The sequence below is a fragment of the Carex rostrata genome, chromosome 13, assembly GCF_964058835.1.
Source record: "Carex rostrata chromosome 13, lpCarRost1.2, whole genome shotgun sequence".
Classification (NCBI taxonomy): Eukaryota; Viridiplantae; Streptophyta; class Magnoliopsida; order Poales; family Cyperaceae; genus Carex; species Carex rostrata.
Window position 1 is genome coordinate 11235982 of NC_135930.1, and position 27591 is coordinate 11263572.

The window sequence follows — 27591 nt, forward strand, 5'->3', positions numbered from 1 at the left end:
TCTATAAAACTCAATTAAAAAAAATCCTATAGATTATAGCATAGATCTTTTTATAGCATGTTCCGAAATTATCTTTTAAATCGAGTCAAATTTGATATATATATTACATTATTGGGAAAAGATGTTGTGCTACTTGTAGCATAGTGACATGTCATGTTACTTCTTTAAAATTAAACCCGATGAAATAGACTTCAAACATATATACTTCAAACGATGAATTTAAATCGTTAAAACCAACCTAAATTCACGAGTGATATATTTACATATAAAATTTATAATTTTTATATTTATTTAGTATAAAGACAAACGGTAAAAACATAATGAAAACTAAATACATGAATTAATAAAATGAGAAAGAGATTGTAACAGAGAGCACTTTTAAATTTTTATTTCTCTTGCCTCGGGCCAAGCCTCGTCATCATGCATGTTAGCTTGCTTCGAGCGGAGCCTCAATATCAACATTCTTATCTACTGCGGCACGTTCTCCCCGGGGTGCAAGAAAATCCTGCCCCCTCTTAAAATTTTATATTTTTATCATATCTTCTATTAGAAGGTATGGACAAACTTTCTTTACTTATTTTTGTTCACAATAAGCTATAATATTATCGTTTGCATAATTCAGAAAATATTAGAAAACAAGAAACAAGTAAAGCTTGCATGATATGTCATGCAAAGCCCCTCCCCTTCCTCTTTCCACACGATAAGTTTCTATGTGTATCAATTTTCAATGAAAACATAAAATTAATATCTCTAATATATAAATGTCAAATATAAAGTACATGCATGCATACGTGCATTGGAAATCTTTTATATTCTCAAGACCACGAATTAAAAAGACCAAATTCAAATTTAATTAGAATGAGAAAGACCAGAGATTAAAGAGTGTGCAATTTTCTAATTTCATATATTATAATGTAGAAACATGCTTATTGTTTTAATAATACATTATTTCTTCAAATATGTAGGTTAAAGAACATTTTAACTTAGACAAAAAAAAATTGAAAGTTACACTCACTATAATATGCATAATCTTGCAAAAAGAAAATGACAATTTTGGGATCCAAAACACATTTAATCTTTTTTTTTGAAGAAAATACAATTAATATGTAAAGAAAATATATATAACAATAACAATTTGTATAAGATAATCTATTTTAAAATAATAATAAATACAAAACTAACATTGATCACCAAAAAAATATGTGTAATATATTATTTCACTATATACATATATGTTTAAATAGACAGACATTTTTAATGTAGTTTAGTAGTAGCAGATCCTTTTATGTACTTTCGAACTATTTATACACACAAAGAAATATATATTGTTTAAAAATTCGACTATTGTATAAGAATGAAAAATTTCTACATATAAAATATATTTTGCAGTGTTCCGTGTATACTTACAAAATGAGATCAATATCCTTAAAAACATAATAGATTTAATAAATTGTGTTGGAACTAATTTTAGAAAACTCAAAATTTGATTTTTAATTGAAAAAAGAAAAGTCAAATTTTTTAACCATTGGTTAAAAATTGTGGCTAGTAACCGACTTACAAGACAAAAGAATGAATTGAGTTGTATATTGATTTTGAGGATCATGAAAACTCTAGAAAGAGTCAAACCGACTTATAAATTATCACATATCGTTATTCCAAGTATTCCATAGATGGCTGCCGACTTCTATGTATAACCAACTTAGCTTCATTTACAACCGGCATATCAAAGTCAATAATATATTGATAATAGGAATTGATTAGAAACTACTTAAGATTAATATATGTATTAATTAGAACTTGCCAACCGATATTAGAGAGCTATAAATAGGACTTAGAGGCTCATGTATTTGGTGTCTGTGAGAAGTAAGAGTGAGACTAGTATCAAAGTTTGTACTTGTAAACTTCTCTCTTCCAATATTCTACAATTTGATTTCTATATCCAACAATTATATCAATTGATTAAATTCTCATCAACTGCTGAATATTGCGGAGTTATCGTCAGTCACTTTCAAAGTTGTGTCCCAAAAAGTTGACAACCCCGGATTATCTTGGTTGCGCAACGTTGCATCTTGTACAGTAGAGACGGAATTCGCTTAAGGACAGTGTTGATCCGGGTATTATTGTTTCAACCTTATTTATTTTAACAAAGTTTGATTATAATATATTTTCAATTATTATCCGATTTATTTCTGTTTTGTAGTTAAATATTCAACAAATTGAAGTTACCGATTTTTGAAAAATAGAGAGAATGGACCCCGTTCTCTGTAGTTTGTACTCTCAGATGTGTGTGTGTGTACAATAACCTACAATAATACAACATGAGGGTCAAAAGCTGGATTAAATTTACGATTACATGCTAGAGCAGCTTGACCCCATTCTTTCAACGTGAGACACTGGTAACACGACTTAGGATTGACTGATCCACTGGCTATGTATTATTTTGCAAAGGGTGACAGATCTTTATTGGAGATGGGATTCAAAAGGAACTTTGCTATAAGATCCATTTATGTTTGGCTTAATTTTGATAGGATATGTGCAAAGATTAAGAAAGACTATGAAATGACTAAATTCATTTAAAAGTTCGGATTTTCTTATGGTTTGCTTCAAAAGGTGGAATTGTAACTAAAAATAATCTATTTCAAAAAAAATGTCGCCTAGGTCCCATTAATTGCTTGTTTCATCATTAAAAGGATTAATTAACCATCTATTTGTGATGCAGTATCCTTTTGCTCAGCAATATGTGGCAGTGGCTAGCTGATTTGCTCCTCCGTATCACAACACGATTGAAGATCATTAAAAAGATATTAAAAATATTACTAGGTAAATTAGAATGAAGTGAGACTCTTTTTGGTGCAGTTATTTGGTACTTCAGAAGTTAAGATTAGAGAGGATTAAGATTTGCTTTGTCTCAAGGAAATCTGAACCCTCTGTATCTCTAGGTCGCAATTGCGCTTATATTTTCAATGACTCTCGCTTAGATTATTGAATTAGAGTACAAATGAAGAGATGTAGAATGAAACTCCAATGTCAACAGAGAGACGAAGGGGGTACCAGTATCGTGACAATTAAAGCTTAAGAGGCTCTCTTTTTGAGGTTCTATTATGCAAACCTGGGTTTTCGGCAGCTAATGAGGTGTAAATTGTAAGCCTGAACAACTGACAGATATCCAAACAGTACTCTTACACATCTATGTTTGCTTCTTTAATTTAGAATGAACTAAAATCAGACGTGTTTGATTTATTTTACAGAAGCTAAAATTACATCAACAAGAAATTTGGGGCAACGGAGAAGAAAAAAAAAAAGTTGGAAAAAAAAGCTATGCAACAGTGCCTAATCGCCCAGAACAATTTTCTTGAATTGAACAATCTGATCAAGGGATTGGTCAAATTTGTTCTGTTCAAGACTGAAACTGAACCGGCAGTAGTTGGGTAAACGGGTCCAGGATCCGCCATTAATACACAATCCAGTTGATTTAAGCAAGGCCTCTCTGAAATTGGTCCCATCAAGAGTAGCCTCAGAGTTATCTATTTTGACTGTTTTACCAAGATATGCTGTGGGTTTTGCCACCAATGAAACCCCACCATGGCAATCGATCACATCCCAGCCACAACTAGTCAGAGTCTGCATCAAAGGGAGAAGAACAAGAGTGAGAAAGAAATAAAGTGATAAGAATATTTAACAATCCAATGGTTTTACAGTTTTGGCAAGAGTCAAGTGTGTAGGTAAATCCAACGGGGTCTCTAAATCTGTTCCCGCACAGTGCAGCAACACAATTAAACCAGTTGTATAAAATATAGTTCATTCAGCTTTTTGAAAACACTGGAACAAAAGGATCTAACCGGTTTAACATTCTTACAATTTGAAATATCAGGAATCACCTTTGTTTGCATTTTGTTCTTCTTTGTTAGGATTTTACTCCTGAATTGGGCTAAATGGGTCGCTATCATTCTAACTTTTAGGTAAATGCATCACAAGCATTCCATCAGTATCTCATCATACAAAACTAAGGTTTGGTACAAGTTCAATCAAAGAATTATTGGTAAATGCAGTTAACAAATGAAACAAAAAAGACGTAAAACATACCTTTATTAGAACCTCAGCACGATTCTTTAAACTCTCCTTTTGTTCTTTAATGGCCTCAAGGAGCTTCTCATCCGCCCCATTTTTAAGCGCCAATAGTTTCCTCACTGCATATTTTGAGATACCATGTGGCCGACTCAAGCCCCGGAAGAAATTACCAACACTCTCGACCAAATCAGGATCAGGTTCATTTAATAGCAGAAAACCAAAATCGAAACCACCGGCAAGCAACTCAAAGGACAAACCCCCAAGCAAAATTACACAGAAGTTTTTATGTGAGCCAGCCAAGTTACAGATGCCCTCCTTTAGGTTCCAAATGGTCGACCCATTGCTAGCATCAAATTCTAAACCTGAAAAGGAGGTGTCTATGACAACTCTGGCCCCAGATTCAGCACAAACAGTTAGCAAGCCGTTTATCTCTGAATCGCTATAAACCGACCCAGTTGGGTTGACTGTGGGACCAGAGATGTAGACCCAAGGCCTTTCTACTGACTTTAGGGCATCTTTGAGAACTTCTGGTGAGAGCTTAAAACCTATTTCAGGCATTGTTGAGATGGTACTGATATTGCATTTCATGAATTGAGCAGCTGACAGATAATGCCCATTTGTGCCCATGGGAAAGAGAAAGGTCCCTTTTTCGTTGATGCAACTCAAAACCAGCTTATTGAAAAGGGCAAGACATGAATTTCCACAGATGATCTCTGACAAGGCATCAGTTGGGTACCCATATCGGCTCCTAACAAGTTGCTTGATGCCAGACCCCACATCAGTTTCTGACTCAGCCATGTTTTGCCTTGCAAAGCTCTCAAAAATGGAGGCCTTGACGACTAAAGGAAGAGGAAGGAAGTTCTGGTCACGGTCCATATGGATTATTTTAGATGGGTTACTGGAGTTCGGGGTGTGAATGAAGAACTCAGATCCATTAAGGGTGGAAGTAGCTGAAGGAGAGAAGCCAATCATTTTAGTGGAGTCTGTGAATGTGCTTTCTCTCTGGTACACATAAGGGAACATAATTATTATGTGAAGATATATGTAAGATGATGGATTTCAAATGTTTAAAATGATGCTTGCTTTTCTACATGAAAGAGTGCAGCCATTAAATAGCCATATATAGACAGTGCACCAACAATTTGGTATGGAATAAACTACTGTTAACAGCTATTGTAGTATCCTTCTGTTCATGGGTATGTATGTGGCCAGTGAAATGCCTTTGTTGATGACTTGGCTTCTTTTCATCTGCCCCATTTCAGGAAAATTTGTATTGAAATGAAAGGCTAATCCAGGCAACATTACATACTGGAAGTTACTAACACAAAAGATTTGAGTGGGCTTGAAAATTGGGAAACGAAACCATGTTAGTTAATTGTGTACAACAGATGAAATATTTGGTCAAAAGAAGAAATATAGAGAGACCTCTAGAAGGGCATGTCGGTCATTAATATGAAAAGCCAATAATTCATGGAAAAGACAACCGTAGTAATGCTGGCTGAATAGAGCAGTATGGCCTTCTAATAGCTCTACTGTTTTTGACAAGGCCTCGTGTATGGCTGCATCCTCTGATATAATAAATGCAACCTCCAAATCGGAATATACCTATAAATTAAAAAGAGAAAAAGATATTATTCCAGTCAGATTTAACAAGCATACACTGGTACCATGAGGAAATTACAGTACTTCAACCTATAATTTACATAGATATCCCCCCATTAAATCCTAAAGTCTAATCCAACTATTTGAAAAATAACGAAGCTAGCACAAAGCACACAAATGTACAAACCCGATTTTTTACGAGGCCACATAGGATCGCAGCATGAGGAGGCAAGGTGTGGCTGGCAAGGTACTTCAGAACCCCATTCGAACCCGGTGAACTAGAGAGCTCTAGGTGGTCAGAGAGGTCGAGAAAAAGCCGGGATCCGATTTCACTGGTGGTACTCAAGAGGTTCTCAAATGCAGAGCTGGTTATTGCCTCGAAGTGGGCCATGCCAGTAATGACCACTTGCGGTTTAAGCTTCTTTATAAGCTCAATGAGGAGGTCCGATCGATGCGGTGCCTCAATGACAGTGATTTCTTCTGCTTCGTTTTTGGCCGAGCCCTAGCAAGAAACAAGACATGATATATTGCTCCATGTTAAAAAAGTTATTGCTTTCCTCTTTTATGATAACAATTTGCGTGCTTGAGGTATCCAGAAATCCTAGGCATATATCCAGTGTGGGATATTGAGCGCTTTCACTGGTCAGTTAAATTGAACAACTAGTAAATAAACCATAAGATTTGTATGTTTAGACAGCTGCGGATTTAACCAAGGAAGAAAAAAGCTGGTCCAAAGCTTACCAAGTACGAAAAAGGTATGATGGAATCGTGGTATATTAGAGGTTTATTGGCAGTGAGGTACCAGTTTTATTTGAGGGCTTATGCCTGGGCATTACCTCCCAGACTATATTACTACATGAATAATTCAAACCAGTTTCTAAATATTTAGTTTGACTGGGAATAACTTAGTAACATAGTTCCTGAACATTCCCACTATTGTACTTAGATGCTCTGAAGATACTTCAGGAGCAGAAGCATAGAGAGAGAGAGAGTACCTCAAGTGCTAAAGTGCTAAGCCATTGCTTGGGAAGGTGTCTAGTAAGCTGGTCATCCACAATTGCAAGCCTCGGAGCGAACAATCGAAGAACATTTTCTATTGCCACTGTTCTTGTCGGGAACACCACGACATTCTTTGCATCCAAAAGATTCAAACATGAAGAAGAAAAACGATTGGTCAGAAGCCTAGCCAAATTTGTATTTATCAACTACTAATCTAATAATAAGTCCCAGTTAAAAAGTCCCCACAATTAAGGCCACAATTAACCTAAATTTGGAAACAATTAAACAAAGCCTATATGTGAAATTAAGCATTAATTTAACCCAAGTATGCCTAGGTCATGCCTAGCTAACAAACTTTAGCCCAATTTAAACCAACTTAAGCTCAATTTTCTAATTAAGAGCACTTACATCAGAAGTCAAAGGAATATGATGGTAATTCTTCATAAAGCCAGCAATCCAACTGCGAAAATTCAACCACCCTGCTGGGGAATCATATGGGAGAAATGATTTCTGTGTAAAGAACATTGCCAGGTCGGCCAAAAAGGGAATCTTTTCATCAGCAACTGATTCATCTTCAAAAGATAGATCTAAAGAGCTGCTCACTTCCTGGAAACCATCTTTCAAGAACTCAAATATTTTCTTCACCTACATAAGAGAAGATTAAAGAAAAAAGATGTTAACCTTCAGCTTTTAAGGGACTAGTGGGGTTGCAACCCCCATAAAGGTTTTGAAACCAAGTTACGATGGTTTAAATTTTGAGTACTTGATTAGGCTGGCGAAGCTGACAGCTGTACACAGACAACGAATGAGAGATGCGGCCACCGGATTTCATGTAGGCAGATGCAGTGCGGGCACAAATCGGTTGGTCAGCGACTAGACCCATGAAAAACTCGAATCGGTGAGGGCTGTTTTTCTCTATTTCTACTAAGGCTGATATATCTGTGTCAGCCGCCTACAATAAATCATTTTAGTAAAAGATAATACATCATTTAACAATGTCATTTATAAAACCGCAAGTATTTACAATAGCAAAACAAATACAGTACCTGCATGACTTTAGTTTCCCAGATCTTGCTGATACAAAATCCCCGCCTTTCAAACAGACGCCTGCACACACCCTGCCCTGGCCGGCCCCCCATGTTAAATACCATAAATCCCATTGGTTTTATCACGGAAATCCCCTCTTCTACTGCACGTGCAATCAACCCAAGCCCGAATTGATCCTCAACAAACCCCTAAAAAGAATAAAGTAAAAGAGCATTGCCGATTAATAGAGACATACATAAAAGACAGAAATGTTCTTTTTACCAAAAGGTTATGACCGGCACTGAGAATGTATGGCATGTAACAAGTTGTAGGATTCATGCTAATATTTGCTGGACATAAACGTACAAGTGCGATTGGTACGGTAAAAATTGGAATGAAACCAACTTATCAACTCAGAAAGATAAGAAAGATTACCTGAAGAGCACAGTAATTGCTCAGATCATATAAGAATTCCTCGCTTGAATTTTCAGTGATGATCTTGGACATAGCCTCTGGGTTTGGGTTTAGAATCTACAAAAAAAAAAAAAAAAAAAAAATAGAAATGATGGATTACTATTTCGTACTTAAATACAAGCCTTATAATTATAGTGATGGTTAAGTTTACAATCACTTGTCTTATAAAAGACAGTACCTGAGGGATGCATCCGACAATCCGTTCCAGTTCAATCTTGTTGTCCCTGCAATAGGCTAATAAATCCGATTCATGAAACTCAACCCGATCAAGCAAACTTTTTCCTTCAGGATCATAGATAGGCTGCCCGTTCTCATCTAGCGCATTTAGGTATAGATTTATCCATGCTATTTTAACAGCCCTTGGGTTAATATCCAGCCCGTATACCTGCCACAAAGAATTACAAATAAGAGAAAAAGAAAATGAAAAGGATATATGAGCACCAAGGGGGAGCTGAGAGAGAGAGAGAGTACGGGCATATGTTGGCTCCCAAAACTTGCAATTAAGCCCAAGTTCGCACTAACTGAAGTTAGCATCAATTTATCCTGAATTGCTTGCTTTTTGTACTTTGCACTATGGTGGCAGTATCATCTTTTCATAATGGAGAAATTATGGCTCAAATTTACAATTTAGGAGCCGATTAAGGTCAAGTTGGATGAAATTGAGCATAACTAAACACTTAGGTCAATTGTGACTTAATTCAAAACTTTGGAAAACAAGCTGCACATTTTTCTAGCAACATGCCAATGAAACTGGTACTGCATGTATCATCAAAAAGGTAAATTACTCAAAAAATGCACGCAACATTACTAAAGCTGGAAACTTTGGGAAGAAAACAAAAAGAGTGGGAGTTTCCAAACAACCTTCCGTGGGCCCCACTTCTCAGCAAGAGCAATGGAGATCCAACCATTGCCACACCCCAGCTCAGAAACGGTCTTATCCCTGAAGAAAGAGTCTGGGTGTCGGTTGATGCCCTCATAAAAAGTGAAAGACCAGTCTTCTGGAATGAATATGCTGGGTATTTCCATCATTGTTAGCTTTTGCCTTTTGTGGTATCCTGCAAGGTTTTTTTACACTTTCGCAATTAATGCATGTGATAATAAAGTTTTTGTTGTAATGTGTACCCCAATAAAGCTCAATGAGATCTGTTATGAATGCCCCTCAGCTTCAATCCAGCATGATTTGCAATCTCCAATATAAATCATGTGACTATGGTTTCTTTCATGCCCCGGAATATTATACAATCTTCCTTATTCACGATTTAATAGAGAGAGAGAAGTAGATATTGCATATGCCCCAGAATCACTGCTCTAATGTTTGGATGGAGCATACTATACTGGACTACTACTTGTAACATATTAGGTAACTACCTTTTTTTAGCCTAAAATTTGTATATATGTCAGAGTAAGATAATTATTGAATGCCAGGCCTCATAGGATCATATAGTAGGGAGATGCAAATTTTTCATGACAAATTCTATAATTGTTGGATTTGAGGTTTCTAGAGGAATCAAATATAAAACTTCTCATGGACAATGCAAGCACTATTAACAAATAATAATTTCAGGAATCAACGATTCTTGAGGAAGTATCCTATAAAATAATATAATTAGACAGTCATATCTGATAATTACAAACATTGATGACTCACATCCATGCTTGTGATCTTGACTGCCTAAGTACCTAACTAGGCCACCAAATTATATGCTTAACATAGCAATTTTAATGTGATAGTCTCTAAAACATGCTAAACTTGTTCAACCTTAATGTAATAGCTTAAATTAAATATATAGCAAACAATTTTTCTTCAGCATTTTGAAACAAAATATGTTAAATGGAAAATATATATATGATTGAAGGGCGTCTGGGCATGGGAATATCACCAATGTCACATCTGCCAAATTCTTAAAACAATAAAGGTTGATCTAGACAACGAAAAAATAGCTGAGGGATAACTTTGTCTCCTACCAAGGGTTATTCTGCAATTTTCCAAAAGTACGGGCAAAAAGCTGCAATTTATTCCTAAGTACATAACATCCCTTCACACAATCTGTACATTATAGGGATCTAACCGAAAATTCAGTAAACAACAAATTTTATAATAGCGACACAGGAACTCAGTAAAGAACCAGAGATCCTCTGACGAGTCCAGGAAAAAGAATCCAATCCTTTTTCCAGGGACAAAGATGCAAAATATCCAACAAAAAGGGAGATTAAAAAGATACCTTCGAAATCGTTGAGCCATACGTCGTGGATACGGAAATGGTACTTCTTAAAGCACTCGATGGATGAATCGGCGAACCGCCGCTGGATCTCGGCGAGGAAGACACGTGCCTCCGATCTAGAGGTCTCGTTCTCCAGCCGCTCGAGCACGGCCTTGATTGCGCCGTACGCCGCATCACCTGAGACCGAGCATTCTTTAAAAAACTTCTCTATCTGAGCGTTCATAGCTTCCATTATTTTCTCACGTTGTTTTTGAGTCTAGAGAGAGACAGACAGAGAGAATCAAAACAACGTTCACCTATTGCCTATTGGTCAAGTCGCTTTATATAGGGGCGGGCGCTGCTCCACATAATTAAGCTTCTAAATTATGATCATACAAAAAAGGCATGTTCGGTTCGGTTGGAAGGCTTAAATTAACTATTCATAATTATCCTTCTAAATTATGATTATACATCCAAAATGGGCATCTCCGATTTAAAAAAGGCCATGCATGTTCAGATGGAGGGTTTGATTAAAGCTTATTTCAAGATAAATTAGTTTAAGTTATTTTTATTCTACTTAAAATAATAAGAAGATTTAAATTAACTTTTCAAATTATATTCTAAATTATTATTATTTGATTGACTTGGTTATTTAAATTTGGACTTAAGTTGAATTATTTTTATTATATTTTTTGCATACAGATTTAATTATAAATAAATTTTAAATATAATAATTTAGCTAAAAATAGCATAACATAATAAGGATAGTACATGATTAAGAAATAAATCTCTAACAAGACTATATGTATATATATTTCCTAAAATGGACTAGCATGTTGTTGACCGATTTCTGGTAAAAATAAAAAATAAAAATAAAAACTATTTAGCAAAAACTAGCATTTTGTTTCTTCTTTTCCTCTCTTTGATTAACCAGACGGATTTGTCTAATCTGGGAAATCCGGACAGACGAGACATCTCTTTTTCAGATATTTAGATAAAGGGTAGTAGGAGAATAGTCTCATAATTATTTAGCTTACAAACATAATTATATAATTATTTAGCTTACAAATAAGTATAATTTCTAAATAAGGAGGGTTCAAATGTCTCTATTTCGCGTGTCTCTGTTTTTCAATTTTTTAGTAACAAAAATTCAAAAATCAATATGTCAAAAGAAAAGTAGAAAATAGTTGGATGTGGTGTACGTTATTTTCTCTACACATGCATAATTTTTTTTATCACTTTTCAATTTGATTTTATATGAATCAATAAGTTCAAAAATTAATGTCTATAATTTAATTATTTATATTGGTGTATTTTTGTAAACTTTTGATATTAATCAAAACAAAATCAAAATGTCATGATCTTTTACTTGTATATAGAGAAAATAATATTAATTATGTCTAACACTTTTATTTTTAACATTTAATTTTAAAATTTGACGTTATTGTAGTTCTAAAAATAAATACATAATGAACACATTTGAACCTTCTTTCTTTATCATCGACAAATATTCATTTTATAATTTTTTTTTTCAAACATATTAATTTAAGTCATAATTTAAATTGTCAGCTAAGGTGTAAAATAAAAGAAGTAGGATAAAATAAGTAATTTAGTTCTACTTAAATTTAAATTTAAATTTAAACGGCAATCAAATATGACTCAAAGAAATAAATTGAGTACAAATTTGCTAAAATACGCACATTCACTTTGATCAACATTTCTACAGTAGATCGGCACATTTTTTTTCAACGGAATGATATTGATATCATTGATTTTTTAGTCCGACAATTTTTTTTTTCCATGCAGATAATACATTTCGTGTTGTCCCGGACAATGACGTCATTATTTTGTTATTAATTAGGGAAAAAAGTTGAATACCCTTATTTTATCTCTAAAGCACTGTATCAATACTAAGTTATTTCCAATGTGTAAGAAGTAAATGGTTTTCTGCATATTATTACAACCAGTGTTCTAAATAGCGCGCTATAGCGCCACTATAGCGTTTTTTGACTCTAAACGCTAAGCTATAGCATTAACACACGCTATTTGAGCTACGGACGCTATAGCGGTAATAGCGGTCCGCTATAGCGCATAGCGTATAGTGCAAATAGCGCGCGCTATGCAACATGAGTTGTTGTTTTTTTCAATTTATATGTACTTTAAAATAAATAAATGGTGAAGATATTGTTTAATTTTGATAAATATTACATTATATCAAATTCAGGTCCGCTATAATAATTTTTTCATTTTGCTCTTGATTTTTTTTTAACTGATGATAAATCAAATAAATAATTGCTAAATTATGAAAATTTTAGAAACTAACAAGAATTTCTTCAAGGATCATCTGTTTATTTTACTAAAAGTATGAATTTTTTTTCTTTTCAATTTCTAGGTTATTTTGAAATTTAAATAGAAAAAGATCGATAGTTTATGATATGGACTTGGCTACGGTGCTATGGGTTGCATAGAGGCCTCCCGTGCTACGGCTCAATATTCGAGTTTTCAAAATGTTAACGGTCGATCCGAACCGTTCATCTTGTTCTCCATATTAATATGTGCTTGGAGACCAAATTTTACATTTTTTGAAAAAAATTTACTATTTTTTTAGATTTATTGAAAATTGTTGTTTTTCAGACAAATCTGGACCATAAAAAACAGCGATATTCAATAAATCTAAAAAAATAGTAAAACATTTCCAAAAAATGTAAAATTTGGTCTCCAAGCACATATTAATATGGAGAACAAGATGAACGGTTCGGATCGACCGTTAGAATTTTGAAAACTCGAATATTGAGCCGTAACACGGGAGACCTCTATGCAACCCATAGCATATTAGCCAAATCCTTATGATAGGACTTGGCTACGGTATTACTATGAATATTAGCCTCTATGCAACCCATAGCATATTAGCGTATTAGTATTACTATGAATATTTTGAGTCGCAATTTGGATTTTGTATTGGTTCAATATGAATATTATAATTTTTTTAATCAATTTGGTATTATTTATTGTTCTATGAGACTAAATAATGTTGATATTTAGTACAAATATATAATATAATTTTTATAAAAATAAAAAAAATGCTATGTGGCATAGCTTTCGCTATTCGTTATAGTTTTTTTTGGAGGCTTCCCGCTATGACTCGATAAACACTATTTAGAACCTTGATTACAACTCATATCGAGAAATGCAAAGTATCGTTTCAGGAAATTTTATCTCTATCTCATCAAGTGCATGGCTTATATAAATATGTACCTATTTTTTATTAATAGGAAAAATAAAAATAAAGTATCAATAATGGGAAACAGTTTCGCTAGATTTTGAAAAATAGAAAGAATGTTGTAGTTTGTAACGTTCAGCTAATCTGATTACTAATGATTTCTAATTAACAAAAAACACTGTAGTTGTCACACCCCCGATCTAGAGGTGTGACGATTCGACCGCATCTATTTACCATTCAATATACGTAAAACATGACATGGATCTTTTTTATGCATTGCCAATAACATCCATTATTTTATTTTTTTTGCCACATCCTAATTTATTTAACAAGAAATTACCTGACATTTTATAGTGGATGATGCTAGATAAATACTCTATGCACCATGTCAAATAAAATAACCCAAATCATATATCACTAGGTGGCCCTGCTGTCAAATATAACCCAGAATCACTCTTTATCTTCGTATAATAAACATGTAACCCACAGGGGGAAACGAGTGAGAAATAATAAATTATTTCTCAGTGCTGATTGCCACTCAGATTATTGGATTAGAAGGAAATCCATATTCAGAATGAAATCACCGCACGAGAAACAAACAGTTCATTTCATAATGACGAATGCAAATGTTCAATAACAATATCCAATTGAACAACAAATCAGAATTATATGAATCTTATCAGAATAAATGGTTTGGATCAAAGTGTTTAAATCATAAAGTCTGCTAACGTTTGTGACCTAATCTTTACAATCACTAAGTCTGGTAACGTTTGATTTATTAACTTTACAATTTCTAGTCTGGTAACACTAATAGATACCATAACATGTATCTGTCGTGTCAGGGCTTATACCGTTCTAACTATCCTGACATCTGATTAACGGAAACGATACAAAATTAATATCACAATACTGTCATTATCGGAAATAAAATTAATGATAAGACAGTTACCACAGTTTATTAGTCTCACAATCACAATTCACATTTTATTCAATATCCCCTACCCAACCGATACTGGATTCAATTGGAGCCATTCACCATATGCACATAAGGGTCCTGGAGTAAAGTCTAGTAGCTAGCTAGACTTTACAATATTAATCATTTTTCTCCACTATATGGAGGTTCAAGCATTACAGTATTTCATATTCATTCAATTCAATCACTGTGGTCTCAATTAATCATTTGCAATAAGAATCAACCAATCGATAAATAATATCAACATGACAGTCAACGGACTTACCTGTAATTCAGTTTCAGTTGTATTGGGCTATGGATATGATGCAACAGTTTAATCAATGCAGTCAATCAAATATTCAAAATGCACAGCGAGTTACGATTTAATTCCTAGTCATGAATCTCAGACTAATCCAATAACCTTGCACCTGATATCGTAGGGCAATAGGTGAAGTCTCTAGCAGTCAATTCTTTCCTGAACAATCTCATTAATCTTTGTTATAATTATGCCTACGTTAACAATAATATACACATTCCAATCAATACTTTTATTTAGTTTCAATGTCTTACAGAAATATACCACCCCAACCCATTTAAAATGCTCATTAATTATTCAAATTAAATTTCAGTTCAATAGTTCATATTCGAATCCAATTTCATTTATCTAAATCCAACAATCCAATTATCCAAATAAATCAAGATTTAAGTCCAAAATCAAAAATCAGAAATTGAATCAATCTCACAACCTAGCTCTCTGCACCCCAAATTTTTAGTTTGGCCATTACCATCAAGAACACAAAATAACACAATCAAATTAAGCTATCGGGTTCAAAATTCGATTAAAAGAATAAGTGATATAAGAGGCCTCAGGCAATTTAACTCATGCACTCAATTATTCAAGATCTCTTTCTATTTCAATTCACAGCATGGATATGCATGATTTGCTTCCTACTTTCTTTTCACAAATTACCAAACTCTTATAGGTTGAGAAATTAAGAAAGTAACAACCAATAGAAAAAGAATAGATTACCAATTAATAATTGTGAAGCTTTCTGAAAGAGAATACCGATCCGTGATTGAATAAAAAAAATCAAGTCAAAGAGTAAGATCATTTCTCTGTTTATTTTCTTCTCGTTTTTTCATTTCACACATTTTCTGATTTTACATGGTTTTGATTTTCTTATTTTTCTCTGTTTTCGAAAAAGAGAGAAGCAACTCTTGATTAAGGAAAATTTTTAAGTAGCTAGCTTACTAGCTAGGTGTTTCACTCATCAGTGGCCGCGTGGCCATAGTCATTTGGTTATTCTCCATTTATTTTATATTTTATTTCAAGTTTCTACTTTTTATATATGTAACCTTCAAATTTATAATATTTGTGAATCAGTTCCCAAATTAAATAAAGAAAAACTTATAAATATCACCATGTATAAATTTTCTATTACTCATTATACATTTCCTAATATATTTCTATATTATTTGATAAATTCTTAAATATTATCTCTTGAATTTTTCATTTCACGAATCTTTCAAAACTTCAAATTAATAGCTTATCTTTATACCAATCAAAGATAATTTTAAATTAGCCAACTATAATTTTTGCATAATCAATAATAATAGTAATTCACTCTAAAACAACTTGATCATCTTACCAATTTGTTCAGTAAAATAATATTTCACTCAAAAACACGTCTAGACATTTTGTATATTACATTCAATTATTAATTTCAAAATTGTATTTTCAATAATGTTGCAGTAGCTAAATGTTATGGTCTGTAAAGTCCAGCTACATTTTTTCTTTATTTTTTTTTCCCCTTTTTTTGGAAAAAAAAACACACTTTCTTGTAGAAAATTAAGCCGATTTTTTTATTTATATCCAAAAAAATATATAAATTTAAAAAACTAACCAAACCGCTTTTTTTTCGAAAACTATCCAAACCGGAAAAAAAAATTTCCGGTTTCAATACCAATTTCCGGAAAAATTTTTTCCGGAAATTGGATCCTAAATCCGGAATATTTTTTTTCCGGATTTAGGATTTTTTTTTAGGAAATTTTTTTTTCATTTTTCATTTTTTATTTATATTTTATTTATTTTTTGTATTGAAGTATTACAAATATTTAATATATTTTTTAAAAAATAGATGGAATACTATATAATTTGATTTATTCGAAAGACTGCTACAAATAATCCGGATCAATATTTTTCATGCCGGATTTTTTATGGCCGTAAGAAAAATTAATATAATATAATATATGTATATGTATATGTATAGGTATATTTAATATAATATATGTATATGTATATATAATATAATATATGTATATATATGTATATATAATATAATATATATGTTAAAATGTGCTTGCATATCAAATTTTATATTTTTTTGAATTTTTTTACTATTTATTAAGTATTTATTAAATAGGTAAAATTTCCTCTTATTTTTTTTTCTTTGATAACAAATAAAATAACCTTGATCTAAGGTAAAATATTTGAAACTAATACAATCTAAATCATAACGCAAGAAAGTTTTCATGAGAATATAATTAATTCTCTAAGATCCACAAAATTATTTCATAGTTAGAAGAAAAATAAAAAAATATTATCAGAACTGTAAAGCTACTAAAATTTGATGAGCAGCATAAAAGATGAAATTTTTTGCACAACATCAATATACCAAAATTTGATTTAAAGCATAAAAGAAAAACCGTTGTCTACTTAAACTCACCAATGTGAAAATTCAGTGCTTCTTTCATTTGAAATTTCACGAAACTGTACCCCCATTATCGATATATTTTTTTTTCCTATTAAATATTAATAGAAAAATCGGAAATATGTACATGAGGTACTTAAATTTGGAATCGAATCTTCTGTGAACAGGTAGACAGAAAATTCAAATTCATGGCAACAAAATTCAACTATGAATCAATTCTCATTGCCGAATATAATCTCAATGGTTTAGATTCTAATAGTTTTTCATCTTTTTGGTCTAGTATTTTAGATCTTACTCAAATATTTGATATGGGTATTAGTAGGGTTGTTGGCGATGGTTCCAATACTTCTTTTTGGTTCGATAGATGGCATGGCAATAGCAGTTGTGCTTTATATTGTTCTTTCCCTAATCTTTTTAAAATTATTTAGAAATCCTAATATCACTGTAGCAGATGTGTTCACTAATTTTCCCTCCTCATTTCAATTTAATAGACAATTAACTGGTATTATACTTTCTGAATGGTTACAACTTTTAGGGTTTTTTTCTTTTTATTCATTAAATTCATCATGTCTTGACAGATTATTATGGATATGGAATTCGTCTGGTCTTTTTACTGTAAATTCTCTCTATAAATGGTTGTCATTTAGAGGTGTTCCAACTAGTATTTACAATACTCTTTGGAAGGCAAAGATTCCACTTAAGATTAAGGTTTTTGTTTGGTTACTTAGGCACGATAAAATACTTACTAAATGCAATTTATAATTAAGGGGTTGGCATGGTACTGTTGATTGTGTTTTCTGTGGTGCCCCAAAAACTGTAGATCACCTCTTTGTTACTTGTCATTTTATTTCTTCTTTATGGTCTTGGATTGGTAACCATAACAACTTTCTTTTAAATTGTACTAAGGTGTCTGATCTTTGGTATTTCGATTATTGGATTCCATTAAAGGATTCACTACTAGTGGAACTGATTAGGGCTGCAACTCTTTGGATTGTATGGTTAACACGAAATAAGATTTGTTTTCAAAATTCTCCTATACCTTTCTATTAGGTCTGTAGCTGCTTCTATTATTGCTTTAATTTCATTTTGGTGTAAGTCGCGCTTAGATAATTCTTATTTCAAGTTATCTATGATTATGTCTTTTGATGTTTCTTCTTTGCCTCAGATAGGGCCTCTGATAGTATTATCCGACACAGATGCACAGGACCAGGATAGCTCCCCGCTGGATTTAGACGAGGACCCTGGTCTTGGTTTAGAAGGGTTGGACCTAGCTGATTATTTGAGTGACAGAGCCGTTATTGATGCTATTGATTGTGCTATTGGCCTTCTGCCCAGTATTTCATCTTCATCAGCTAGTGCCTCCTCTTCTAATGATATAGCCATTTTTTATTCCATTTAGTATTACTATTTCATGTTATGCTAGTATGCTTTTTGTTGTTAGTTTTTTTTTTTTTTTTTTAAACTTTTTTGGTTATTAGGTGTCAATGGATTGTATACTAGCGCTTTTATTTTAGACATGTTGTATAAACTTTTTGTTTCGTAATGAAACCGGTGGTAAAATACCACTTTTGTCAAAAAAAAAAAAAAATTCAACTATGACCATCCAGATTATGAATGGATGGACAGATGAATTCTTTTGAAATAATAATGAGTGGCATAGTACATAATTTCAAATAATAACTGCATCTTTTGAAATTAATAACAAATATATAAAAAAATCTGATAAAGAACAAAAAATCATGTGCTAATAAATTTTTTTTAAAAAAAAGCCGAAAAAATAATTTACCAATAAAAATGAAAGAAAATCATTGTGATACCAAATAAAATAAAATACCAAGCGAAATTAGAGAATATGTGAAATAATCAACTTTTTTGTCTATAATTTTTGAGAAACTATGTTATCCGTAGTTCCTTGATCAAACTCTAATATAAAAATGAAAATAGAAAACTACAGATTTTAAAGTTCACACTTATTGTGGGATCGTTTCCATCATTTGTCGTTTGGGAAAATGACAATGACAAATGTGGAATGCTATATTTTAATCGTACTAATTCCTAAACAACTGGAGAATGGCAATTTGGTAGGGCCCAGGCTGTGCGTTTTTGTCTTCCGGTTTTACATTTTACATTGCGTACCCATTAAACCAACCCACCATGGCACTACAGCGATAAATGATTGGCTGTCTTTTATTTAGGTCCGTCTAAATTACTTAATTTATGTTTGGTTTGGTTGAGGTCTAAAGTTCCGATTTTTTTAAAAATATCCAAAAAAATAAATAAATTATTAATAATAACCAGTTTTTTGAAAAAAATTTAAAAATGCCCAAACCGCCTCAAAATTCGGCGGTCCTGAGCTTTTATTCCGAACCGCGGTCATTCCGAGTTTTTTTTTTTTGTTTTGTTCAAAACCGCCGAATTTATCGGCGGTCCGAGAATTTTTTTTTTTTTTTTGCATTTTTTGCAAATCAAATTTGCACCTCTGGTTAACATAGCAAAACACTTTCAAAAATCGTGAAAATTGACCGACATGCAATCTTGACATCGTAGAACAGGACTGTGAAGTTTCATACAAAATCTCCGAACAGGTCGTGAGATATCAGCTCTAAAAAATTGTCCGAATTGCTGAATATTTCATTATGAGCCCAACTTTGCACATCTGCTTAACATAGCAAAACACCTTCAAAATTCGTGAAAATTGACCGACATGCAGTCTTGACATCGTAGAATAGGACTGTGAAGTTTCATACAAAATCTCCAAACAGATCGTGAGATATCGGCTCTCAAAAATTGCTCGAACTGCTGAATATTTCATTATGAGCCCAACTTTGCACATCTTCTTAACATAGCAAAACACCTTCAAAATTCGTGAAAATTGACTGACATGCAGTCTTGACATCTTAGAACAGGACTGTAAAGTTTCATACAAAATCTCCGAACAGGTCGTGCGATATCAGCTCTCAATAATTGCCCGAACTGCTGAATATTTCATTATGAGCCCAACTTTGCACCTCTGGTTAACATAGCAAAAGACCTTCAAAAATCATGAAAATTGACCGACATGCAGTCTTGACATCGTAGAATAGGACTGTGAAGTTTCATACAAAATCTCCTAACATGTCGTGAGATATCTGTTCTCAATAATTGCCCGAACTGCTGAATATTTCATTCTGATCCCAAATTTCCACATCTGTTCTGAGATTTTGTATAAAACTTCACAGTCCTGTTCTATGATGTCAAGACTGTATGTCGGTCAATTTTCACGATTTTTCAAGGTGTTTTGCTATGTTAAGCAGATGTGCAAAGTTGGGCTCATAATGAAATATTCAGCAGTTCGAGCAATTTTTTAGAGCCGATATCTCACGATCTGTTTGGAGATTTTGTATGAAACTTCACAGTCCTATTCTACGATGTCAAGACTGCATGTCGGTCAATTTTCATGAATTTTGAAGGTGTTTTGCTATGTTAAGTAGTGCAAAGTTGGGCTCATAATGAAATATTCAGCAATTCAGGCAATTTTTGAGAGCTGATAACTCACGACCTGTTCGGAGATTTTGTATGAAACTTCACAGTCCTGTTCTACGATATCAAGATTGCATGTCGGTCAATTTTCACGATTTTTGAAGGTGTTTTGCTATGTTAACCAGAGGTGCAAATTTGATTTGCAAAAAAAAAAAAAAAAAACTCGGAATGACCGCGGTTCGGAATAAAAGCTCAGGACCGCCGAATTTTGAGGCGGTTTGGGCATTTTTAAATTTTTTTCAAAAAACTGGTTATTATTAATAATTTTTTTTTTTTGGGTATTTTAAAAAAAATCGGTCTAAAGTTAGATAATGACTTAAAAGGATTTTTTGTTTAGTTAGAATTGGTGGAAGATTAAAGTTTTGGAAGTCTAAATTAGTTAATTATTTATGATATAATATTAATATATTAAGAGGAGGGATCAAGTTACAATAATTTTTGAGTTACAACAAGTTACCACAACCATTTTCTACATTTTTAAAGTCTAAATCGTCGATCCAAACCGTTAGATGTGATCTCTACAATAAAATGTGCTTGGAGACCAAATTTTACATTTTTTGAAAATTTTTTACTATTTATTAAGATGGGTACAAAAACCAATCAAATTCAGACCATTGAATTTTGTACCCATCTTAATAAATAGTAAAACAATTCCAAAAAATGTAAAATTTGATCTGGAACCACATTTTATTGTGGAGATCACATCTAACGGTTTGAATCGACAATTTAGACTTTGAAAATATAGAAAATAATTATGGTAACTTGTTATAACTTGATCCCTCCTCATATATTAATAATAACTATAATATATTATAATATTATTATAATAATTATTTAATATATTAAAAATATAACATATTAATTATATAGTGTTAATAAGATACGAATTATATAATATTAATATATTAATAATAACTATAATATATTACAATATTATTATAATAATTATTTAATATATGAACAGTATAATATAATAATTATAAAATTATATATTAATAATAATATACTAATTATATACAAATAATATATTATTATAATCATTCAAGTTAGGCCACGACGTGCAATAATCAGTGTTGCAAATAACGGTATGCGGTCGTCGAACGGACAGTGTACTGTCAAGCGATTAGTCGAAAATAATCGGGAATAGTCGGTTATAATCTGAAATAATCGGTCGATTAGTAAAAAAAATTCATGATGGTTTGGTCACTGCCAACGACTAATCGGCCAATTAATCAGTCTAAACGGACATTTTTTACAACACTGGCAAGAATATTAAACCATAATGTGAGGTGGTTTAATTTTGACCGGTCTAAAGATCGACTCATGCCATCTTAAGTCCAACTCAATTAATGTTTGTTTGGTGAAATAACGAGGACTAAACCCATATTCCGATGTTATTACAGTTTAGTTTCCTCTCGGTATTTCTGTGAAATATTTTTGTTGAAATTGACAGATTCTTTATATTTTGTTTGATATTTAGATGAAGTACAAGGATGATGTCTATTATTGTTGACTTTACTTGACGTGTGATAAAATCAAATGAATAGTCAGTCATGGAACTTTACTTTTAGAGATAAATTATAATAATATATAAGTCATGGTCAAATCATTTTCGAAATGTACTTGTTAATTGAAATATCTTATGTTTACTTTTAAATTATTTTAGCTGTCAATTCTTTGATTGTACTTGTTAATATATATATTTTCATGTTATGTTTCAGATAGGAAGTTTCATTAGTTCCCCTCATCTCTCTCTTTCGCTCAACAAACTTCTAGATTTTTTTTGAAGGTTGACGGTGAAGTACCGTCAACAATTATATTAATAAGAAAAAGTTATTTACACAGGCCAAGTAAGCCTTTTACTTCATTACAATTATATTCAACTCTTATACTTCAGGGAGCTTAGATTTATTTTTTTATTTTTTTTATGTATCACTTGACGCATATTTGTTAGAATTTGAGTTTTGCATCTTATAAATCTAAGATAGATATATTCAAGTTTACAAACAAATCTTTTTAAATGAACATCTATGAAAGCTAGACAACCGTCTCTAATGGAGTAAAACTGGGGTGTTCTTAAGCTCGCTTATGTTCTTCTATGAACTTAGTTTCAAAACTAATCGAATTGATTTTAAATGAAAAATTTTAAATTGTTGAAATTGATCTACTTTACCAGTGATGCGTTTACATGTCAAATTTATAAATTTCCGAATTAATTTAATATAAAATCAAGTTGTCAAAACGATGAAAAATTAAAATATTAAATTTGACTTATAATTTTTTTTTACCGCTTAACTTTAAACACGTAGATCGATTTTCATAGTTTAAATTCATCATTTGAATTTTGATAAATTTTAAACTCACCAGAGTCCGATTTTTTTATAAATACCCAAAAGAAATATAAAATTACGAAATCTACACACTGTCTTATTGAAATTCGAAAAATACCCAATCCGGTTAACCAATAACCGGATTTGAGAAAAACTTCCGGTTAACCATTAACCGGTTACCCATTAACCATTCAAAACAATATATCCGGTTAATGGTTAACCGGAAGGTTGTTGTTGTTTTTTTTTTTTTTTTTAAAAACAGAAAATTTTAAATTTTTTTATTTTTTGTATTGAAATATTAAAAATGTTGTATATATTTATTTGAAAATAGATGAAATACAATATAATTTGATTTATTAGAAAGACTGCAACAAATAACCGGATCAATATTTTTCAGGCCGGATTTTTCCCGGCTGTAAGAAAAATTAATATATTTCTTTATGTGTTATTGGAAAAAAATAAAAATGCTTAGATTCTGAGTTATTGATCCCGGTTCAAAAGTCACTTCTACGTAATCCAGAAAATATTGTAATCCTTCTAGGGCATTTAATTTATAAAAAATTGTATCTATTTTGATAATTCTTTTTTAATAACAATTATTAAATAACTTAAAGTTTATATTTTTTTTCAAAAATAGATACAACTTTTCATAAATTAAATGTCCTAGAAGGATCACAATATTTTCTGAATTACATAGAAGGGACTTTTGAACCGGAATCAATAACTCAGAATCTAAGCATTTTTATTTTTTTCCAATAACACATAAAGAAATATATTAATTTTTCTTACGGTCGCGAAAAATCCGGCCTGAAAAATATTGATCCGGTTATTTGTTGCAGTCTTTCTAATAAATCAAATTATATTGTATTTCATCTATTTTCAAAGAAATATATTCAACATTTCTAATATTTCAATACAAAAAATAAAAAAATTTAAAATTTTCTGTTTAAAAAAAAAAAAAAAAAAACAACAACTTTCCGGTTAACCATTAACCGGATATATTGTTTTGAATGGTTAATGGGTAACCGGTTAATGGTTAACCGGAAGTTTTTTCCAAATCCGGTTATTGGTTAACCGGATTGGGTATTTTTCGAATTTCAATCAGACAGTGGGTAGATTTCGTAATTTTATATTTCTTTTGGGTATTTATAAAAAAATCAGCACCAGAGTCTTCGCGAGCTTAAAAAAAAAAACTAATTCTACTCAAGTAAATGATTCTCTTTCACGATGCTTTGCATTTTTCTTTTGTATTTAAAAAAGTGTAGGATTCAAATGTCTTTATTTTTATAATTTATTATTAATAAAAATTAAAATTTATATGTCAAAATAAAATCATTGAACGTGATCTATATTTTTTTTATGCTCATATAAAGTTGTAATATTTTTTATTTTAGTTTTAGTTAAATCAATAGGTTGAAAAGTCAACATTCATAATTTATCTACATCAATTTATTTTTACAAGCTCTTGATATTAATCAAGACAAAATTAAATTGACATAATTTTAATGTGTGCATAGAGAAAATGATATTTATTATATCTAATGTTTTATATTGACATTTAAGTTATTTTAGTTTTAAAATAGAGGCATAAGGAAGATATTTGAACTTTTACTAAAGTCTTATATTTCACTTTCTCTTTGTTAAAGTGCCAGTTAAATTTTGAAACACATTAATAAAAAAATATTGGAGATGCTACTAGTGATTTATTGACGTACCATGTCACTCAACATATTTTTTTTATTATTTGGGCCATCACTAGTGCAGTCGTTAATCTATCTTCTTGAAAAAAAAGACTCGTTAATTTATATATTTATCAAAAAGAAAAAAAAAACATCATAACAAATATTCTTGTCGTCCCTCCATTTCAGAGTTCAGAGTTCAGACTCAACCGTGCTCTGGTGCACAGCTCGAGAAGGCGCAGGGCCCGGTTTTTTTTTTTTTTCCTATCACCCTCAAAAATCAAAATTAAATGAATACCATCCGAAAAATCAGAATTCAGATTCTGCCACGTTCACATCGTGGATCTGCGGACTGATCGCCAATCCGTTCGCAGATCCACAGTGCGAACGGGTCGGTGCGCAGATCCACGGTGCGAACGGGTCACTCGAGCGGGTCATGGCGCGAGCGGGTCAAAGCGAGCATGTCAGTGCGCAGATCCACGGTGCGAACGAGTCACGCGAGTGGGTCAGGGCGCGAGCGGGTCAGTCCCCAGATCCATTCCGCGAACGGGTTGGCGATCCGTCCGCAGATCCACAGTGCGAACGTGGCGGGATCTCTAATCTGATTATTCGGGTGGTATTTATTTAATTATGATTTTGGTGGGTGGTAGGAAAAAAAAAACGGCGCAGGGCCCGGGATTATTTATTTATTTGTTTATTTATTTATTTGGTTACAGGACCACTCCGCGTGTAACGACTAACGACAAGTCGACTACTGAATACTGATTTGAGTCGGGCCCGCCAAAAATTTCAGTAGTCATGGTCTCTGTTTGCAATATTCATTTACATTTTTTATTGGACACTTGGTTCCAAGTGGCCGAATCTTTTTTCCAATTTCTCTGTCTGTCATCATCACCCGCATAAATCATAAATGTTATTTATTTATTTATTTATTTTCTACGTTAAGCCCGTATCCGTAGGCTGCAATTTCGTTGAACATAAATGTTATCTGTTCGATTTTAATTAGATTATTTTTGTATTCGCAGTTATCGTGGGTTAGGTTGGATTTGGAATCAAATTTTTTTAGGATAATTTTTTGGATTTAGGATTGTTCATGTTTAAGTTGGATTGCGTTAAGATTAAATTAATTATTTTTAATTAGATCATTTTTCATTGGGTACAGCTGTACAGGTCAGGTGATTATCAATAAATGGCATCCGTATCAGTTTTTAATTTTTAATCTTAAACCAAGGGCTGTGTCATGTCATGTGTGATTTTCAATACATGGAGTCCTTTGGTTTTTTTAAGACAAAACAAAAAAGAAACACTATGCCCTGTCTTGCTTTTTTTAAGCGAATAATAACACAGTTGAACTGTCTCTTGTTATTTTAAGCCAAAACAAAAAAGAAACACTATGCACCCTGTCTTGCTTTTTTTAAGCGAATAATAACACAGTTGAACTGTCTCTTGTTTTTTTAAGCCAAAACAAAAAAGAAACACTGTGCACCGTGTCTGCTTTGCGAAAGAGACGACACATCTGCTCCGATTTCTAGAATCAAATCGCTCGGTTTCTTCTAAAAAGAAAGTGTCGGTTGGTCCACCGGTTCCGCTTGCCCCATCTCTTATTTTTTTTTTTTAAGCTAAAAGATGTTCGTTCAGATTTTTTTTTAACCGAGGTTAAAATTAAGTTGCACGGAGAACAAAGCTCATTGTTGGTTAAAATAAGAGACAAACTAACGAGTTCTCTTTTCATAAATAAGAAATTATATGCTAAAAGTATATTTATTCCATGCTCTCTATAAATCCTCAATTATCAAGTTGAATGTTAGGTTTTAATAATAACTATATAAACCTTATCTTTCTTAAAATTTCATTCATGCTCCGAAATCGTTTGAACTAATAATTCAGTTACAATTTCCATTCTGTCGGATAAAGATATTAACAAGACTTCATATACGCATGAGTCATATGCATCTGTTTTTATTTTATTATTCATGCGTTGCCTGAAGATAAAACTGTGCTATATTGATATTCGTTTTGTCTTGTTGGCAATCTTTGATCCCTTTTTTTTTTAAGTCTTTTAATTTTTTTCAAGTGGCATTTATTGAAATTTGGAAGATATTGTCAAAATGAATCAGCACCATACACTGCCAGCTATTCATTTTGTTCCTTTTTAATTTTTTATTTTCTTTCATGTTTGTGCCCATAATTTTGATAAAAAAAATGATGGCTCAAAACTGTTTGAAGGCCCACATTTCTAAGGGAAACTTCCAAAATAAGGAAGGAAGGAAATAGGCAAAAACAAAGCATGATCTAAATTTTCTTTTGCGTCCCCATAATATCAGTAATTAATATAATAATAGTTATATAATTGACGACTGTAATCCACGAATGTGAGATTGTGACTTTTCCCATTTTCTAGCATGATAAGTGTATAATTTTTTTGGGTCAAAGTAAAATCCTTCTATTCAATCACATAGACCATAGTTCTTCAAATTATATTTTACAAATTCTTCTTTTGCTTAGTTGTAATGTTTGAAGAAATTTCAATTGAAGGGATGAGAAAGGTTACTTGGGCTGGGCTTTCTTCTCCCAATCGTTTCTTCCAAGTAAAGCCCATATATCGCTGCATAGCATCAACTTTTTCATATTGAAAAAATATTAAATTTCTTCTCAAATAAAATAAAATCAGTATTGGAACATAATTGGTGCATGAGAGTGGTTGGTAAGAAAGAAAAGCATGGGTGGTTATGTTATGAATCACAGGATTTAAGAATAACAAACGACTCATAACAATTAAAATAAACTATACTTCGTATGTAATCTAGGTT

The 27591-nt window shown here is 32.1% G+C and overlaps 1 protein-coding gene across 1 annotated transcript; it reads right to left on the reverse strand.

Annotated features, from left to right (window-relative positions):
- Nucleotides 1-3192: 3192 nt before the first annotated feature.
- On the reverse strand, nt 3193-10833 carry MMT (methionine S-methyltransferase). The gene is made up of 12 exons (XM_078314457.1): nt 10392-10833; nt 9031-9224; nt 8348-8554; nt 8131-8226; nt 7716-7904; nt 7433-7621; nt 7078-7314; nt 6666-6800; nt 5858-6172; nt 5494-5673; nt 4084-5070; nt 3193-3621 (listed from the first exon to the last, which is right to left on the reverse strand). Exons 1-12 carry the CDS (start codon nt 10621-10623, stop codon nt 3331-3333), a joined length of 3252 nt encoding a protein of 1083 aa, XP_078170583.1. The 5' UTR covers nt 10624-10833; the 3' UTR covers nt 3193-3330.
- Between the last annotated feature and the right edge of the window lie 16758 nt (nt 10834-27591).